Source organism: Scatophagus argus, chromosome 16 (assembly GCF_020382885.2).
Source record: "Scatophagus argus isolate fScaArg1 chromosome 16, fScaArg1.pri, whole genome shotgun sequence".
NCBI classification, from domain to species: Eukaryota; Metazoa; Chordata; class Actinopteri; family Scatophagidae; genus Scatophagus; species Scatophagus argus.
Window position 1 is genome coordinate 13,124,190 of NC_058508.1, and position 20,364 is coordinate 13,144,553.

A 20,364-nucleotide genomic window follows, 5' to 3' on the forward strand; every position below is an offset into this window, starting at 1 on the left:
AAAAAATATTACAAGTTGTCTTTTCTGTAGTTTCTGCCTTTTGCTTGTAAGAGGAAGGATTAGATTGACAAGCAAGGGTGGGTGGATGGGATGTGGAAAGGTGTGGGGTGTGGGGGGTTGTGGTTGTCATTAACTTCCCTCTCTTTTAAGGCATCACTCAATAAGGGGTGGGGAAAGATCACAAGAGTCCAGGAAAGAGAAAGAGAAGGGAACAACAGTCATGGGATAATTATGCTGGATATTACAATCACCCACACAGTAGTCCATGTGTCTGTGTATACTTGTGCTTGTGTATGTATTTAGGCAAATTACTTTCATTAGTGCTACATAAAGTATCAGCATGGACATAAATGTGAGCGCATGTCAGCCTCTCAGACAGATGTATGGCTAGTATGGCCAAAAGCTGTAAAATCATCCAGGCCTCTTAGATGATTTCTGAGATGAATATGCAAGTGTTATATCAACGTACTAGACTGTCTTTGCTGTTGTAAACAGTGCACCACCACCCAAAATGTTTTACAAGAATGTTTAAGCTTTCAGTGGCTAAGAGGTTTTGGAATTCTTCCTTACCAGCAGTGAGCTGCAGGCAAAATGGAAATAAAGATTCTGATTGAAAACAGTCAGGTGAAGGTTGTAAGTAAAATTAACCACTGTGGTGACTCACTAGTCTAAGCCTAATGGCTGAGCATTGTTTGCAAACCCACGCAATAAACCGGCTGACCACCCATGTGTTTTATGGGTAGGATGCTGGTAGGGGATTGATACAGCATGCACGCACCCACGCCCACACCTACAAGCAAATGCACAAATATATTGGCCCATAGCTGGGAGCTGTTGTGCAAGGTCCAATGCTAACAACACACTCCACATAAAACCGCACCACTCTCGTCATGCATGCCCTGTTGCATCAATTTGTTCATATAGAGCAAACTTCCTAGTTAAATAACAGGAAAAACAATGCACTCCCTGAAGGTCAACAGACTTTAACTTCTTTGTCCTTCCCTCCACTGTTAAAATCGGTGTCCTGAATTTTTGAAATTTCGTTTCCCTAATTTATGCACATTTTTAAGTTAGAAAGGAGTTAAGTCTCCTGCTTTAAAGATGGAGAGCACAATGGATGGGGCTTAATTGCAAGCATGTGTGTTTATAATGGAGAGACTCCAGGTAAAAAGGACTGATAGGATGTGTAGATGATATGAGATAAGAATAATACCTGCAGCTGAAAGAACCCATGCAGTTTTTTGTCCTTCTCTTTGGCCAGGCATCTACAAATGTTCATGAATGTGGATAAGAAAGGGAGAGGGAGAACAGAGGGAATGTGTGTGTGTGTGCGTGCGTGTGTGTGTCTGCTTCTCTCCTTCCATAAAACAGTCCCCCTTTTCTTTCACGGGCTTTAAGAGAAACCTGGTTCCTGGATGGGAGCCAGCTTTGACGCTCACACACAGCCTATGCTGCTCAATGGTCTCTATTGTAGTTTCAAGGAAGCTTTTTCACAATTATATCAACTGGAAAAAAAAAAGAAAATTCCACATGGAATTATTTCTGAGTAAATATTTTTTCACTCTGTTCCCTCTCCCCTCTTTTCTGTTTCTTGCTCACTCTCTATTTTTTGTTTCTAATTTGTTTCCAAACTCAGGGCTGCGAGAAGGCAGCCAAGGACAATGTGTTGAAGCACTGGGTCATGTGGCTGAAAAGTAGCATTTGTATTTCCCCTGCACTTCTCAATCATACATTCAAATGCCTTTTTCAATGTGCTTCTCTCTGTTTTCTAACTTCCAAATAGCCCCGCTGCCCACACGGCACAGCTGACCTCCCACTAACCTCAAACCATCTTCCCAACCTCAGCCAAGAGTATTTATGGTCAGCAGTTGGGGGCGTAAAATTTACTCTGCAAAAAAATACAAGATGAAGCATTTGCCTTGTCATTAATGGCCAAAAAAAGGAAAGATACACATAGCAATAACTGAATAACATCTTGATACAATGACACAAAAAAGACCGGTACAAGCATCAGAAAATGCTAAGTGCTACTCAAAAGTGTCAGAGAAAGTAAGGGAAGAGGTGGAAAGGAAGAGCTGAGTAGGGGAAAACGCAGCACCACTTTCTTTTGGAACTTAGTTCTCTGGCTCTAGTTTTTGGCCCTCTGCTTGTTTCCGTACAGCACTCCCTCCAACTCTCCTGCTGCACATCCCACCTTCCCTCCAAGCAAATCTTTCTGAAGTACTAGGAACAGATGAAGGGTGGTGTGCCACCGGTTGTTCCCATGCCAGACCAGCTGCCAGTCGGTGCCAGCAGATGGCCCAGATGCTGCTCTGACGAAAAGCGATTGAGGGGAAAGATGAGAAGTGAGGGAGAAAGAAAAACAGGAAAAGAAAGAAAAAGGAAGAATTTGACTTTGGTTAGTGCTTGGCAACATACCTTAGCAGGCACACATGCAATTCATTTCACGTGCTGTTTGGTAGATATTAGATATAAAAACAAATAGCAGTGTTACTTCCCCAGTGCAGATACTTTCTTCCCTCCCAGGCTTGTCATTCGTGTATTTTTCAATGTCTCCGCTCTCAGCAGAATACAGACTAAACTTCATGATCACCTCATACTGGAAACAGAAGGAATCGTTTTTGGACTGCATCTTATGAATTCATCTGCCGGTTAATCTTTCCTATTAAATGAATCATTTAGCAGTCAATAAAATGTCAAAATTAAGATATGACAAAGAAACCTCACATGTATGGAAAATCTTTGTTAATAGTAAACTTTGTTTTTAAGACAAAAACAGAACAACAACATAGAAGAAGACAGCGCAGGTTTAGCTGTAAAATTTCTGTCTTAGTACTTTCTGACTTCTTTATTCAGTTTTCACTAAATCTGCTTAATTTGGTATTTTCACTTTGGGCCAAATTATCTTACTTCTTCCATCATAAAAAATTTTAATGGTATTACTTACTTTATTGTGGTGCCTAATGTTGCTTAAAGTCTTTGGTAGACAAGTCATGGAGGGTTACACTTCAAAGTTAATCAAAGAAATTGAAGGAGAACCCCAATCCAAAATATGACTTAGTGTCACAAAAAGGCTCTTTTTATCATCTTAGCTTTACAGCTTTCTTCACAAACACAAGCTGCTCAAAGACTCAAAGCAAAACATTAACATAAATGAGGAAACCACAAATGGAGAATGATGATCCGGCCAGTGTCGTAAGATAAGGCGGACAGGATGGAAAGAACTAGATGACATTAACGAGGGACTGATGATAAAATGTGTGTTCGGGGGGAGCTCAAGCAGGGAAAAACTTATCCCTGTTTGGAAATGTGCTGAAGAGAGGTTCTAAGGGAGGCAGCTGTGGAGGTGTTGGGTGTGTGTGTGTGTGTTACAGCTGTGAAATTAAAGAGCACCTAAACAGAACTGCCTGCCACCCTTGGAAAGCAAACCAAGTGTGCTTCTCATTTCAGAGGAATGGAGCGACAGTGGGTGGGGGAATTTTATTTGGTCGGAAAAACATAAGCAAATCGGTGTCATGGTAAAAAGAAGAAAAGAGGAAGAGATAGTGGAGAGAGATCAGTCCACTGAGGGTGAAAGGTTTGCAGAAGGGGGTAAAATACTCACATATATTGGTAAAGCAAGCCAGAAGAGTGTGTCAAATACAAATGAACTTCCTATAACTGGCAGATGAAGCTAACAGTTCAAGAGTGTGAGATCGTTTAAACCAATCAGATTCAGTCAGCTAATGAAGTATTTTATCCTTCCCTTTATCTCACTGGCAGGAGGACACAATTTCTTGGCTCATCATTTCTCTGAATTAAAACCTTCCATTACCATTTGGATGCAAATGTACACTTCACTGATGGAAAAAAAAATTAAACTAGTAAATTAAATTCCCTCAAGATCAGCAACTGAGGCACTGAATTCAAAGCAAAACCAAGAGCCATAGCACAAAAGTAACCAGTGGATCTCTGTGGGATGACTAACTTCCAACTTCCATGCACAGAGGGCTGGATGTGAACTAGTCCTGAGCAAGGTGACTTACCTTGCATGGCCTTTGGAGGAAAACAGCTGTGACGAGAGGTGATGAGGGCGTGAGCAGCTGTTCGTGGCACTGTTAGTTAGAAACATTAGAAGCAAGCGAGGGGCTCAATTTTAACTTTGTGGTGAATTCCAATGATTGCCAACAGCAATCAGCACACGAGCATCTGGCAAGACTCGCGGTTCATGTGATGCTTCCTTGTGCTCTGTGCTCCGAAACCTCATCGCTTCCGACCAAAATCGTCCCCACATACAGGAAACAGGAAAACAAGACAACTGACAGCAACTGCACGCCGTCATCATTTCTGAGTTTTCTAAATATAATCGTCTGGACACAACAATGTTTACTTGTTTACTTGACCTGACGGCATTTCCCATCACGCATATACACAGCTGCATCTGTGTCTGAAGGACTGTGTGTTTGCATGTTTGAAAATGAATTTAAAAAAAAAAGGCCAGGGCATCATTAACCTCCTCTGACTGGATACAGCAACACATTAAGATGACCATGGGGTTTACACTGTATGCATCCATGCAAAGACCAACAGGAGGAGTGGATGATCCTAACATAGCCTGCTCGCTGAGAGTCCCCAGCACTGATTAAAAACAATATTACTCAGCGCTTTGCTTTGTTTCATCTCCCTAGATGAGAAGAGCTTTTGCTGACCCCATACAACATTCACACACACACACACACTTCAAATAAGATTAAACAGACAGATCTATGGTTGTGATATGCTGTAAACAGTAATGGAGCAATGATTTCAGGTCAGGTAAGCAATCGCTGAGTCTGGCATCCTTCTTGTACGTTCATTTACTGAAGTGGCTCCGTGCTGCAGTAAAATTGCACCTATGGCTAAATATTGAAAAAAACGGCCATAAAAACTACAGCTGCTATTACAGCTTTTAAATCATGATCTAAATATTTAAATAGGAGCCATATGAGGCATGTGCGGCATGTATTGGAACTAATCTTGAATTGAGGCTGGGAGTTATTGATGTAAACAGAACTAAAAATTACAACCCAATTTCAACAACTTAATTAAGACCAAAGACGGTCCTCTCACGTGGTAATACATTTCTTCTTTCAACAGAAGGTAAAAGAGAAGAAGAAGCTAGTTTGACTTGGACACCATCATCTGCTCTTTCCTCTCTCTCTCCCTCCTATCTTCTTATTGCTCTCCCATTTCTCTTTTCTCCCCCATTTACAGCAACATTTAAGAGTCAAATACCTGCAGCGCAAGCAAAACAGCAGAAGTGTAACGTCTGTGACTTAAGAGCAGCACACCGACGAGGGGAGCAAACCAGCCAAGGCCTCGGGGGTCAAGCTGCGTTATGCATCCCCCTTAAGACACCAGCAGACATTCATCAGACGCTGCTGTGTACACATCCTGTGCTAACTTTCAAACTCTGCTTGCATCATGGCTGTGCTGTGTATACACATCTGCAGATTCCACATTGTTTGTGGCTGGAGCTCCTGTGTAATCTCAAACTGAGCTGAGCTGTGGGTGGGCATATTACGGGTACCAGCAAGTGAGTAGTAAAGAAACATTCCACGCAAATTATTAGCGCTACCAACACCAATGTAAATATGCCTCGTGTTTTGGAACTAAAACAATAACACCTTTAAAGAAATAAAATACTGTATACCAAAGCAGTATTTTATACAAACTAGATTTAAATTTCTTTTACAACACTGGTGTGTGTATGGGTGGGGGTGTGTTTTTGTGCGGTGAGTGGAGGGTGGCGACAGGCACGGATTATTGCCTGTAATGCTTTCCATCACAGTGGGAGCTCATGGTGTCTCTGTGGTAGACAGTGTGATTTACATAGACCTCTTACAGGATGGGAAACCCTCCCGACGTTTTTGAGTAAATCAGATAGTACAAGCAGGGTTTTTTAAGCTTCCATGCATTGTTTTCATGAACAAGATTTTAAATAATACCACAATATTCTTTGCAATAATAACCACTTAATAGATAAACAGTTCCCTCAAACTATGTGTGTGTACAGAGTGTGCCGTCCTAATGTGTTCTCACACAAAGGTTGATTTCAGTAATCCACATCAGTCACGCACGAAAGCCATTTCCCCCAAACTCACATTCACATGAAGCCTAAACACAAGTGTCAACTGGCAAGAACACAATGGCCGTCTCAAACATCCTGCTGCCACAGGACTGAGGCCATGCGACCTCTGACCTCTGCATGTGAACTCTAACTCAACGGAAATAGGCCGTCAATTGCCAACAAACACCTGTTTGTTTCTAACTGCTAATAACAGTCAGTGTGTCAGTGGGTGAGCTGCGGGGTGACTCATTACATTTTAACATGCAAAATGTTGATCTGCTAATCCTGTTCGTAGGGAGTGTCTGGACAGTCACAAGTGTCTGGACGCTGATTAGTAGACAGCTGGGGAATGAGGAGCAGACCGGGACAAGGTTTTGTTTTTTTTTTCTTTGTTGCCTGGTAATTAGTGTGCAGGTTAGCATATCCTGATCAGTGGGGGCTAAACTGGTAAACAGACAAAGACTTTCCTGCATGCCTGATGAACAAACAGTTTTGATTACAGGGCACAGACTCTAATTACTCAACGTCGAAGTTTTGTCAGAATATAAATGTCGGCAATTGCTCAGCTTCTGGCACATTCAAGATAAGACAGGCCTTTCTTATCTTCAAAATTCTCAAATTCTCATTGTCACAGCAACACAAGGATAGCAAAATAAAGGTGCAGATAAGTCAATTAAAAATATATAAAGTAAAAATACTGGAACATTTAACCTTTTTCCTTCTTTTTTTTTAAATAAAAAAACTAAACATAAAAACACAATATTTACAGTATTTCACCATTGTTAAATTATTAGCAGTAAAAGTTGCTGTATTGCACTTGGCGATGGGGGATTATTGAACAGTGATTTAGAGCATCAAGCCCAAAGGAAGTGCGGCTGAATATAAAGACTATTTGACACAGCGGCCAAACCGTGTAATTACAGCATCACATGACACACACGGGCTGAAAAAGATTTTTCACTATAGTCTTTCACTGTGAAAGAAGTGGCTGTAAAATGGTGGCTCATTCTTGTTTATTTATTTATTTTTTGTTTTTCGAGCACCGCAACCCCTGTGAAATGACTCATTTCACTGTCAAAATGAGATCCATTTGGTCCAACAACATTTGAAAGTCTAGAGTAGCTACAGGGTTGAAATCACTTATCCCCATTCATGCTAGGCCCCTGAGGTCCACAGCGCATGTGTAGTATGCAGTCATCTGGGTAATTTCTTCACAGAGTGGTTTATCTGGCTTCATGCACCACAGAGCAACTTTCATAGGAATGGACAAGGACCCGCCTCTAACACTGTATCCAGTTCTCTTTAAGACATCCTTGTTTATTAATTCAAGATGCATTTGAAGCAGTGACATATATTTTACATAAAATGTAAATGGACTAAATGGTCACTACAAAAGATTACTTATATACTGTATAGTTTCAAATCAGTGCAAGCTAATTTTCACGCTGGACTGATCAAGCCAACCAAAATATTTATTGTATGTTTTGGTAAATGATAGGTAGTGATGTAAAGTATACACAATTTGTATTTCACGAGCTAAAACACACAAAACCACCGTGATTGTCCTTTAAGTACAGCCAAAGCTCACTGTCTCAGTATGTAGACCTGCAGCCACAGCTACCCTCTGTCCGGTCCAGTTGCAGTGACGGATGCTAAAGATGACTTACAACCCACAACTGTCCGGGGCTTGGCCAGGATCAGAGAAAACATTTCTCCTTCAAGAGAGAGAGAAAGACGGGATGGTGTGCCAAGCTGGGCGGTGCTATGGTCACTGCAGCGCAGTGAGAAACTAGCCACCACACAAGACAAACATAAACAGGGACACCCGCTGGGCAGGCTGACGCCGCGTGTCTGCGTGGGTGCCTGCCAGCCCGGGCTGTGGCCTGAGAGTGTGGGGCATGGCGGCAGAGCACCCCGGAAGGCACCCCAAATCCACGGTTCACCCCAGTGGAAAGTAAGCATCAGCACGCACAGAGCCCGCTGTGAATAAGAGAAGGTAGCAATTCACCAGACCCCCACCCCTGCTAATGTAGCCATCACTTCCCAAGTGACCACAAGCTAAATGTATCCTCCATGCGCAGCAGAAAATAGCATAACTGTGGGGAGGGAGGGAGAGAGAGGAGGGAGTGGAGGGAGGCTGATATAAAGACATAAAAGTAGATGGTTGAGATGTAGGAGGGAGAGGTGATGAATGGACAAAACAGGACCAGGTCATTATGGTGGGACCAAAGAAGGAAAACCAGGGGACACAAAAAAACAGAGGAATGAATATCGAGAGCAACATCAGGAGGAAGACTGGAAGAGAGAGAGAGACATGAAGACACTGAAGGAGGGTCTGAAAGATGGAGAAAGCACTGCTGAAAAAGGGTAAATGACAGAAAAGAGAGGAGGGGGATGGTGGTCCTCTCCAGTTCAACCACCACATATTTTCCCTCGTAAGGGATATAATTTACACAAACCCACTAAAAAGGTCAGGAGCAGAGCATGCGGTGCCAACTCCATCTGAGCAGCCAACACATTTTTATTCTTCTTTCCCTTTCCGTCTGTCTCTCTTTCTGTCTCTCTAAGCATCCCATCTTTTCCATCTATTTTTATGGGACTTAACTCCAATCACTGAGGATTTTAGGTTGGGAGATGGTTGTGTGTGTTATTCAAAGACCGTATGTCTTTTAGCAATCTTGGTTTGTGGTTGGCAGGCAGTGATGCCCCACTCCAGTTTCAAGATCTCACATCCCCATCTTCATTATGGAACGCAGCAGAAGGGAAGAGAGGTGTAGTTTAAGAGCAAAAGTGGAATGGCATAGAATTACATACACTGTAGGCCTCAGGAAAGGAAGGATTTAAGACATAAAGGCTATGTGTATATAATAGAAGCATGCTGGTGAATTATACAGCCTTAAAGGTGTAAGCTCTAAGGATCTATATTTTCTTTCTCCACAAAACTATTTCATGTGAATTTCTCTGAGTGAATACCTGAAAAGAAACACCCTTTAAGAAATCCCTTTAAAGTGCAAACAAAAGGCTGGTGCTGAACAGGAATTGAACACTGCTCAGCTGACCTCCTGGATCTACACATGTATTATTTTAATTGATGCTCTATTCTACAACATCTACTGCATGTCTACTCATTCCCCCCCCCTTGTTAAAAGGGTGTGTGCGATCATATAAGGACAGAGGGTGTACAGAGATTGTACAGATTGTTAAACCCGGTGAGGCAGAGTGATTTGTGATTTTGGCCCATTGTGATAAAATTACCTTGACTTGACCAGTGAGCTCGTAGCTGACTGTGGAGGCAGCGCACAGCTGTGAATCCCCACAGTTTCACAGCAGCAGTGGACCGTGGATGGACCATGATGGCCAGGATGTGTGGACAACAGTTAAGAATAATACAGGCCACCTCACCAGCGCACGTGTGTATGAATTTCTATCGCCACTTGTCCATCAAGTCCGTGTTTTTTCAGTCCAGTGCTAATGAAAGGTTTACTCTGCAACAACACCACCCAGGCAGGTCAGAGTGAAAGACCCAGCAGCTCTCCAGTATTGTCCCTTTGGCCCCATAAGAACAAGTAGTCCTTCAAATATTTTCCTGCAATTGGGCCTCTTTTTCTTCAGGCTGGTCTTTTGGTCAAACGTGTTTGTCTGAGGTGCTTTGTGAAGAAGTTGCTCTTTCACCCTCCCTCCAAAACCCAATCCACACAGCAGGCATATAAAGAAAGGGAAGGAAACTGGAAAGGAAAGGAAAAACAGCAGGATACAGTAAACATGTAGGTACAAAACTGAGAAGGTACATCAGCTATAGAATGTCTGTTTGACTCTGGAAGGAAAACAGAAACTAAAAGAAAGGAGCTGAAAATGCTGGTCTGACTAACAATGAGAGAGACATTATAATCAGTTACTAGACTCTGGTTGTACTGGCAATTTTAAATTGAACTGAATTAAGAGCAGCTGAACTCCAAACAAATGAAGAAAAAAAGTGGAATTCATACTGTTTGTTTTAAAGTGTACTATCTTGTTAAAGTATCACCTACGCAGCGCCTGAACGCATGGCTAAAAGAAAGGCACGGATGATTAAGTCTATGTCACTCCACCTGTCAAATCCTGCTGAGTGATGATGAATACTGTTTGGCGATGGTCTGTGCGTGCTGAAAAAGGAAAAGAAACGGCAGATCCGCCCAGACATGTATGTGTGTATGACACTGATGCATATAGTATAAGAATGTGTGTGTGTGACTGACCTATCCAGCTTGGCAGTAGGAATGCAGCCCCTTCAGCTCATGGTTGGGCAACTGTGTGAGAGACACCTGTGCCCCACATGCCCTCAACACACACACACACAAGCATGCAAAATGCATTGGAAGAGTGCCCCTATGTTGAGGTTAATGGCAGAATCTCTCATGCCACTTGTCACCGCACACACACACACACACACACATACAAACACATTCAAAAGATAATGGCCCAGGACCGGAACCACTTTCAGGAGACTTCTTCAATGGGAGCTACGGGTGAGAAGATCCATATATTTTATGGGAGACAGCACATTACAGCAAACACCCCTTCACAATTATCCATGTAGGTCTGTTTGCCTGCACCAGTGACTGCAGCAACAACAATGGCAGGTCCATTTTCACCATAACACCAATATTTAACAGCTGCTGGTTTGAAATGGCAGATTAACATGCTAAATGAGTTAGTTTATTAAGGAGAAAACTTACTGTAAAAAATATGTCTTATAAATCAACATTCACGATAAAGTCTGCTTTCCTCATTATCCTTTGTGACCAGAGGACAAAAGAACCACATAGAGGGCTTACACTCCCTACTCTTACAAGATACAACCTCCCGCTTCTCCTGAACTCCTCAGCCTCCCCCCTCCAGCCTTGCACAAAGCTGTCATACAATGGCTGACTGACTAATTGACCTTACTGAAATAATGTGAGCTGGCTTCAGACAGAGCACATTCAGTTGATGTTAGAGCAGGGAAGTCCACAGAGGTTTCTTCAAGAGCACACAGACTAAAGACCGACTGGTGTTCCCCCCGAGGGTCCTCCACCAATTCTTTTCCTCTCCCACTCCAACCTGCTTTTGCACAATGGGGAAATTATTTCCTGGCCTCCATCACCTCCTCAACTCTCCCACCAATTACATTTTGATGAAATTTTTTTTTAATCTGCTTACGCCAAGTGCACTCGCACAGATGCACACACTTCCTTGTGCAGAAAAACAGGGAGGCCACGCAGGTGCAGAGCAGCTTTTGTTGTCATAACATTTCCAAAGAGAGGAGAGAGATCTGACATGCAGTGATGCTCTTCAGTCCTTTCCCTCTCGTCCTCCGCTGCTGTCCACATACTATGCAGCAATGTATGTGCTCAAACACATAACTAGTACATATAAACTCAGTGCACTGGTCTGCACGTCTCAACCTCTGGTGCACCAGCATATGTGAAACACAGTGAGGCATTTAGAGCATCCGGTCTTATGATAAGTGATGTGGCTATAAAGAAAAAAAAACACACACACAGACGGTGTTTAGTGGCACGCCTAAGCACTTTTCGCATTAAACTAAGCGTGGCATATTACACACTGACATGCTTCCACAGTGTGGACAGACAAATAGGGCCCACATGGGAAGTGACATCAGCCAGGAGCACGCCCCACACGGACCAATCAAAGAGCCTTTTTGATAAAGAAACTCTTCTTTTTGTTTCCATTTCAGACAGTTGGTCTGTCATCAACAGGACCAAAATCACTGGAATACATCATGGTAACATGATCATAGAGAAGAGAAAACAATGTGCAGACAATCCACCTAGCCTGCTCTTTCTATTAAATGAAAGGAAAAGTCTGCTCACTCAAACTCACTTTAAAGAAAGAAGGGCTGGATTTGCTATTGTGCCAGATGTGGATGAGTGCTGCGCTGATGTTACACAGACCATCTGCACATGGAAAAAGCTATTTGTGTTATTAAGAGATTAGCTTTGGCATCACTATTGGCAATCTTGATTGACTGTAAGGTTTTAGACCTTTTTTGTTTTCTGGGCTGAATTTGGAGCGAAACTATGCTACAATGTTCAAGCCCCGAGTACTAAAGATAACGTGATAGCTGCCTGCTCAAATTTGTCTTTTCACTTCACTTCATCATTGATTCTTGCACAATAAAATTAAGGTGACATTCTAAGTGTGACATTTTAATAGAAGTTGACGGGAACAAAAAAAACCACCACAAGGTTGGAAAATCACTAAGGGGTGTTATATCAGTCACTTCTTCACTATATTTTAAGATTAAAAAGTACAAAAGAAACATCTCAAGAACCAAGAAATACCACCTCTTGTAAACAAAAATAAAGCCTGCTCAGATGTGAGAAAATGCATCTACGTTCATTAGAATAATAACAATAACGTTTGGGCTGCTAAAACTGAAGGAGCTGGCATAAAAAGGGTCACAATATCCACACAGTTCGTCCAACATAGAGGTATAACACATTAAATTAAAGCTGAAAGTCAGCACTTTGATTCACTGTTTCCATCAGAATACAAAAGCAACACAACGTAAGATGTGTGAAAATGTATATATCCCATTTGATCAAATGCACTTTCATGTTGACAAATCATTAGAGGTAAGCACAGGTTTTATCTCTTTTCGACTGTGTAACTTAAGAGGGTCTGTCTATCTCGGTCTTCTGATCTGTCAGTGCAAATGAATTATGAGCAACTCCTGCTTGTCTGTGTGCATGGATATGGTGATTTCTCTCTCATTCCCTTTGTAGCTTCATTATTGTTTGTGTGCCTATGAGGTGTGCAGTGACATGCTGCCAGTCTGCAGTGGTCCCAGGGCAGCAGTGGAGGCCAGGCTGCAGGGTGCGGGTGACTGGGGTGCAGGGCAGAGGAAACCATCGGCTAATGGGAAACACACTTCTCTCCATCGTTCAAATTGCTCTTTCAACCACAGCAGAGAGAGGTGGCAGACATCCAGGACATGACTGGTGTCCAGAAGCGAGGCACGATTTAAAAACGGGAGCTCTGCCGTGCCACGGTTCCTGATTCTCGTGAAAGGGACACTCATGAGCTTTATAAAACAAATGTACGTGTTGAAAGAGAGCTGGAGAGAAATAACATGGGTGCATATAGGAAAATGGAAAATAAAAAAGACAGTAGGACATGGCAGACAAATTGAATAAAAAATACACAGACAAAGTGGATATGCTAGAGGGCTTACACAACAGTAGAGATATTAAAGATAACTATGTGACAAAATGGGGCACTAAGGCAACCTTGTGGAATTTCACACAAACTACCATGACCCTGCCTTTGCAGCTCCTCCAGAAATAGTATCCCATCGCACTGATACCTAATAGCAGTGTGTTTAATCTCCTCCTAGCACTGCATCCATGAACTGTGCATAACGGCCTGTGCTGTTTCCACTTTAGCCCCGTATCTTCTGCCAATCCAGTCTTCTTCACATCTCTATCAGGTGCTCAGTTACTGGATATTTACCCATGAGAGCAGGGAGAAAAGTGCTGAAATGGACTTGGGATGGTCCAATGTAGTGTGAAGGCTTTTGGTAGGGCAAAGATTCCAAATGTTATTGCCAGTGAATTTTTAATAAAAGGGAAAAAAGACATTTTTCCAGATGTTGGAGAGAAGCCATATCTGCAGCTGCAAGTGCAACCCCGCTGCCGTTTTTGTAAAGGATGGAAAGTGAAGTCTGACACTGTCTCAAACTCCAAAAACAGAGACAGATTAGAGCGAAGTTCCAGAAAAAAAGTTTGGAGTCATTTGTGTAATTGCCTTAACTGCATTAAGACCTTCTGAACTGCCACGTAATGCAGAGCAGCTTGACAAATAATCTCCAGTTTAGTTTTAGAAAGTATAATCCAAACCATTAAAGAAAATAAAGGTGAACAGAAGAGGAGAAAGAGGGGGAGGTAGGAAGGAAGGAGGTAGACGAAAGTGGGAGGGAGAGACGTTTTCTATTTTTCCTTCTGTGGCGAGTTCGCACAAAAGGGTCCTTCTGATCCCTGGAGTGCTGAGCACATACCTGCGGGATGAAATAAAAACCCTCTGTGAATTATATTAAATAGCCCCTGCCAAACGCTCCACATACTTCCATGTGTTTTTACCAGCTCTGAAAGGCTCCATTAGGCTCTGCTTTAAAAAAGAAAAAAAAAAAAAAAAAAGCTAATTAGAATCCCATACACCAGCACCTTCAAAAACTCCCGCCTTCCATTTCGTCTGTGCAGGATAAGAGAGAAAGAAGAGTGAGAAATAGAGGAGTGGGGGACAAATGGTAAAGAAATTCTAAAAGGTGGTCATATAAAGATAAAGTAACGATTCATTAAAGCATAGCGGCTTTATTTTTAAGGTATTTAAGGTTTTAAGGTATTGCCGAGCAATAACAGGACATTTACTCTGTCAGTCAATCACCGGGATTGAAAGAGAAACATATTTATTCAGTGAAGTTTTATGTAGCAAAAGAAGGTTGTGACTGCCACACAAGCCTCCACGAAAAACCTGTTAAAGCTCACAGAGACGATATAAGAAGGGATTTCAAGGCTCCCTCCACTTCCTTCTTCATCCCCCTTTCCTGATCAACCCGCCCTCTACTGAATCACAAACTGAAACCCCAAATGACTAACAGATTCCAGACACCGCGTTTCAACTGTCGGAACGCACAGTTCAGGTTCTTTGACGGAGCGTGTGCGGCCACATCTTTGCCCTGTACCATCCCCCAAGGCCATCTTGGAGAGAGGGTTGCAGCAGCTAAACTGTCGATCTGACCCCGAGGATCAGCTGAATATCACAGTCCTGCCTTTCCTTTCACCTTAAATATGAATTTCTGAGGTAGGCCTGAAGAAGAAAGCTGCATTCACTCTTAGAAACTGGACAAAAAGAAGCAAGGTCAAACTGTCGTTCAAACATTGTGTGGCATTTCTTTTTCTTTTGGTCTGGTTTGGTTAGCAGTGCTGCAGCTGCACCTAATCCCCACAGGAAAGCCTTCATCTGGGACTGATTTTAAAGTGCCTGGGCCAGGGTGGGAGAAAGGGGGGACTGTTCTGTAAAAGGCTGGTTCCCTTTTGGGGCACAGGCTTCTTCTCAATCCATCTGATTAAAGGGAGTTTGGCTCAATTACATCCAATGACTGGGCCCTGCTCCCAGGCATGACCCTGGTAGGAAAACACACAAAAATAGGTTGTGGACGATCAATAGAGGGCGTGAGTGCGTCCATCACACCTGAGGCACTCCCATGCAACCACCACAAAACCTCTCTGTCAGCTACCAGCACAGCCTGTCAGCCGTGCTTGCCTCAGAGGGCGAGTTCTTTGTGTAACCTGTGACCGGGTTGGGAAAACACTGGGGCTGGCCCTCCTGGGACAGGCTTACGTCCTCTCCAATCGACTGGATGGATACTGGTGAGCAGTGGGTCACAGCGATCTGTTTTAATCAGCCTCATGCTTGAAAAAAGACAGCGCTGCAGAGGTGCACCATGATTAGCAGTAATAGAATATGCATGCATGTGTAGGCCGACACGTGTTCACTTGTATGTATTCACGTGCTTGAGGAGAGGGGCAGAGCATTGGTAGAGACTGAGGACGGTTAAACGGGTTACAAGGCCAGAACTTTCCGTGAGGTTATTGTTTCGTCATACTGAATCCTAAGCAACTGGACCCTCAGAGAATACACTGTAAGCTTTATGACATGATTATAAGCTACTATAGAAGCATGCACCATCAAAACAAGACTGCTGGGTTAACTCTGAATGTGGTGAATCAGTGTGTGTAGCTGCTTAACTGGTGGAGTATGGATAATTATCATGAAGTCTTAAGCACTTACACGGCAAGCTGGTTGCAATCGTGCCCAGTTGTAAAGTTCACTGATTGCAGCTGGCTTAGAGGCCCAATTTAACTCATTATTATAATTCAGGTTTATAGAAGGACAGGGAGGAGGGGTGTGGGGAGGTGTGGGGGGGTTTCCACAGAGATCCATGCTGTTCTCTAATGTCCAGCTCAGCAGCCTGTACGGAAAACGGGCACGTAGTAATAGCTACCTCTGCACAGTTAAAAACACCCCTCTCAGACTCATCACCCTCCATCCCTCAATTTTTCAGTCTCCATTTCAACCCCAACCAAAAAATAAACATTTCCCCTCCATTATTCTCCATCCAAATTATATTCCGTCCACAACCCCATTTTACTGGCTCACGCTCCCGGGCCTCTTTGTGTTGTGACACTCCAAAGAAAACAGTCCTACTGAATGTTGTGGACGAGCGCAGCTAACCTGATACACGCCAGCTTGCTGCTCCGATTACACACCATGTTTACCACAACCCTCTTAATTAAAAACAGGCAAGAAAGAAGAACAAATCCATCTTTATATGCACCCCAGGCCTAAAATGACAGGGAGGAAATGCCCCACTATGGATGTTTGACTTTAAGCTTCCTCAGCTGCTTTTTGTACAATGGCACAGTTCAATCTATCAAGTGCAGAGAAAAATTGAGACAAGGTCTCCTTTTGATTATTGCATTTGCCTTTTCATAGCTGCTTTGTCATACACAATGCACTGAGGCCATGCTAAACTAAAACAAAATGATCTATAGAAAACCTACCATGGCGATGAACCAGAGAAAAAGAATTAAAACCCTGAAGGACAAAGTGAACATGAGGACAACCTGATGCCGAAGGAACAAGCTGAATAAAAGCAAACTGTGGTTCCTTTGCCTAAAAAACTACAGAACACAGTGAGATACTGAAAAAATAGTGGCTGGCATGAATGGAAGGAGGACCAGGCATGAGCTTCTATCACCCAGCTGCATTATAAAACACTGATTAAAAAAAAGATACGGCTAGACTGAGTAAACAAACATTTTGACCTTGCAGATTACAGAGGAACACGCCAGCCTTTTCTGTTATCAGCGTTTGCTGATTGTGGACTACGTCTAGGAGCCATTTAGCTTCATAACGTATTTGACCAGAACTTAGGTGGATCTGAATAACATTAAGCGCTCGTATATTCCCTCCACAATTCAACTCCTGAAGCCTTGTTTGTTCTTGTCAGTGCTCTGTATGCTTCCCAGTGTGGAGATTATTAGACAAGAATGGAGCCTCAGTCTATAACAGCAGCTTGGGTCAAAAGCCTAAACAGGACCTTGGTCAAAATTTTAGTCACATTTAAGGACATGAAGGAGGACTTTCAGGCTCAACAGGGAAGAGAGCTGTGAGAGAGAAAGGTGAAGGTAACATTGTGGCAAAGGGAGTAGAGGGGAAGCTAGGCTGGCGGTAAAGGGCAAGGACTCTGTTGTGTGTCATTTTATTGTCTGTCTGTTTTTTATCAGTGCTGGTCTGCAGGTATCTGGCCTTGGGAGTGATAGCTCTCTGACACACCATCCCAGTATATGATAGCATAACTGAAGTGATTTAGTACATAATATACCGCAGATGGGTCAGCACACACCCAAGCAATTTTGTTCAATGAAAAATCACAGCATTTCAAATTAACTAGTATAAAAATACAGGAAACCAAAGGGATTTTCACAAATTCAAAGCAAAACTCGTTTAATAAATCCAATATGTAGTGCTCCGCATATTAGATTTATATTGCTCTGCATAAGGGGTGGACAGACACTTCCAAACCCGACAGTGTCTGAGTAAGGAGACATCAGGAAGACTTAACAGCTTGTCACCACATGAGCAGGACAACTGAGTGGAAATCCTCACACTGCTGGTACATTCCCTTCAAGCTGTGCCATCAGCACACTCACTACGAAACAGCAGCTAAAGACTGTGAGTAAACGTCGACATTCCTCTGTTCATGAGCAGAGACACCAGAGACAAAGCTTCCAATAAAATGAACAAATTAACACAGTTTTCTGTGGTTTGAGCAGACACACCAGCTCCTCATATGCTGTATATGTAAGTGCTCTGCGGGGATTTTCCAGTCATGTAGTAGGAATTTCACAAAAAACATATTTGCTTTGGTAACAGGAAGTAAAAAAAAAAAAAAGTGGCATCAGTAGCATCAGATATCCTCCATTTCCACAGAAAGTATGCTGGCACCAAACAATGCAATGGATTCCAAAGAGCCTCTCAGACAGGCAGCTATCTGTCTCACTCAAATGAAGGAGGAAGTGGAGGAAATGGAGATGAGTGGCGAGTGGAGGTTGTTATTTAGGCCCCCGCTGTGTCAACCTCTAAACGTCTCACACACACACACACACACACAGATTCCAAAGGGAAGGAAAAAAACAATGACATTCCTCAGACGCTGTTTCACTATGGTAGTCTTGGGCTAATAAAACGGTTACTATTTACATAATTTACATTGTTCATTATCACATGGTCTTTGCCGCAACCAAACATGGGCACATAGAGACTCTCGAATGCCAAAGAACAAATGTGCTGCCAAGAAATCACAAAAGTTTCACTCTGAGTGCTTTGTGTGGCTACTTGTTAGCCTTTTTAAAGAAATAAAAATGACAATAAATTTACTTAATCCACCATGGCATACTGAACCTGGTTTAGAACGACTTGGACCACCACCCTGTTTATAATAGTACTAAAATGCATGAGCTGGATCTAACAAAGGAATCTTCACTCCTTCTTTTTCCCTTTCGTCCTCCACGCTTCCATTCCTGTCCTCTCTGGAGCCCGGCCACGCTTCCGCTCTCCTCCAGTTCTCGGCAGCCGTGTTTGGAAAAATAAACGGAGCGAAAAAGGTCAGGAGCAGAAAGCGACAAGCGGCGGAGTTGAAGGGAGGCGTATCGATGTCTCTGCTGCTGTTGCCTGACCGTTCGCACTGGTTATGGACAGAAGGATGCAGGGAACACACATTCTTTCCTCCTCTGCCAGAGAGGACAGGAGTCTCTGTGTGTGACCCAGGAAATGGCAGAAATGTGGAGGGACAAATCTCTGGGAGGTCTACATGCCCGACATACATCCACAAGGAAGCTTCACAATGTGCGGAGCCCCTTCATACATCGTTCCATATAAGTGAATGCCACACACCGCGCACATAAACTGCATGCTAAGTATGTGAAATCGCATACGCCCACAGTCGCACTTTGTAATGCAACACATGACCTCCCGCCGTCTTACTGAGAGACGTTAAAGTGAAACACGGTCAGTGTTGCCACCGTGTCAGTTATGAGGGACAGTCGTGGCACCCTGATGTACTCACCCGTTGGAAGTGCTGAGTGACACCGAGCCGACCGAAGAGCTCAGATTCCTCCTGTCCCAAAGCTTCACCTCCCGACTACGCATCTACACACACGACAACACGAGAGGTTAAGAACTTTAGACACAAAAACTCACATCGACAATTGAGGTGACACATAAGACATAGAGCATACACAGCCATGTTAGATCAATATGCTCATCTCAGAAGCACAGAATAGAATTCTGTACATAAAAGTCAAAAGTATGTGCGCTATGCCGAACATACTGTATTTATTAAATCTTAAATACAGACTTCAATGACTTCAGACAAAGCCAGTCAAACTGAATTGATAATATCAACAAGACTAGCAACTTAGTAGTAAAACCATGTTAAACATTTGCATTCCACCTAAAATATTGCAATATTCAGTGTGCAAATGATATTTTCTTGAAAAGTAAACTTCCCTCGTCACCATTGCCATCATTGTCTTAGCATCATAGTAGCACAAAAGTTGCTAATGGAATACTGGAATCCGTGTTGGTTCTCATAAACTCGCCCGGATACAACCCTACAACCGCACACATCATGTACTTTTTTCATTACTAAATGACAGACATTAGAAACAGAGCTCTGTCTCAGAGTTTCTCACCATATCAAAGCCTGTGGTGAGCAAATGGTCGTCTTTGGCCCACAGGATCCTTGAATCCTTGTTGCTCTGAAGGCACTTGGCACTCTGTGAGACAAAAAAAAAAAACAAAAAAAACAAAAAAGAAGCAAAATTTTAATCGAACAACAAAATAAAGACAAATAAACTACATTTTACGTCTCTTTATTGTCTCTATGAGGAACCCTGACTTTAAACATAACTTTGAGTTTATAGTTCAAGATAACAAGGTGGGTGATGAGTGAATGATTTGCAAAGAAGAGAAAAAAGACAGAGAGAGGAAGGAAAGAAGACAAACAGGTCTATTCCGAGGTGCCTCTGACAGATCCCTGTGGTTGGACAGAACAGGACTTGTCCCATGAAAGGAGCACTTGTTATTGTTGATGTAGCAGACAGGTGACTTCTGCCCTGAGTGCAGCTTAGATTACCAAACTGTGACACTGCGTCTGTGTGTGTTCATGA

At 42.9% G+C, this 20,364-nt stretch overlaps 1 protein-coding gene across 2 annotated transcripts in view; it reads right to left on the reverse strand.

Moving 5' to 3' along the window:
• Positions 1-20,364, reverse strand: part of LOC124072958 (mitochondrial import inner membrane translocase subunit tim16) — a 106,453-nt gene that overhangs the window by 54,826 nt on the left and 31,263 nt on the right. For both annotated transcript variants that reach the window (XM_046414772.1, XM_046414770.1), the window contains exons 8-9: positions 19,888-19,971; positions 19,260-19,342 (exon numbers count right to left, since the gene is read on the reverse strand). In XM_046414772.1, coding sequence (XP_046270728.1) covers positions 19,260-19,342; positions 19,888-19,971 — 167 coding nt within the window. The remainder of the gene's footprint in view (positions 1-19,259; positions 19,343-19,887; positions 19,972-20,364) is intronic.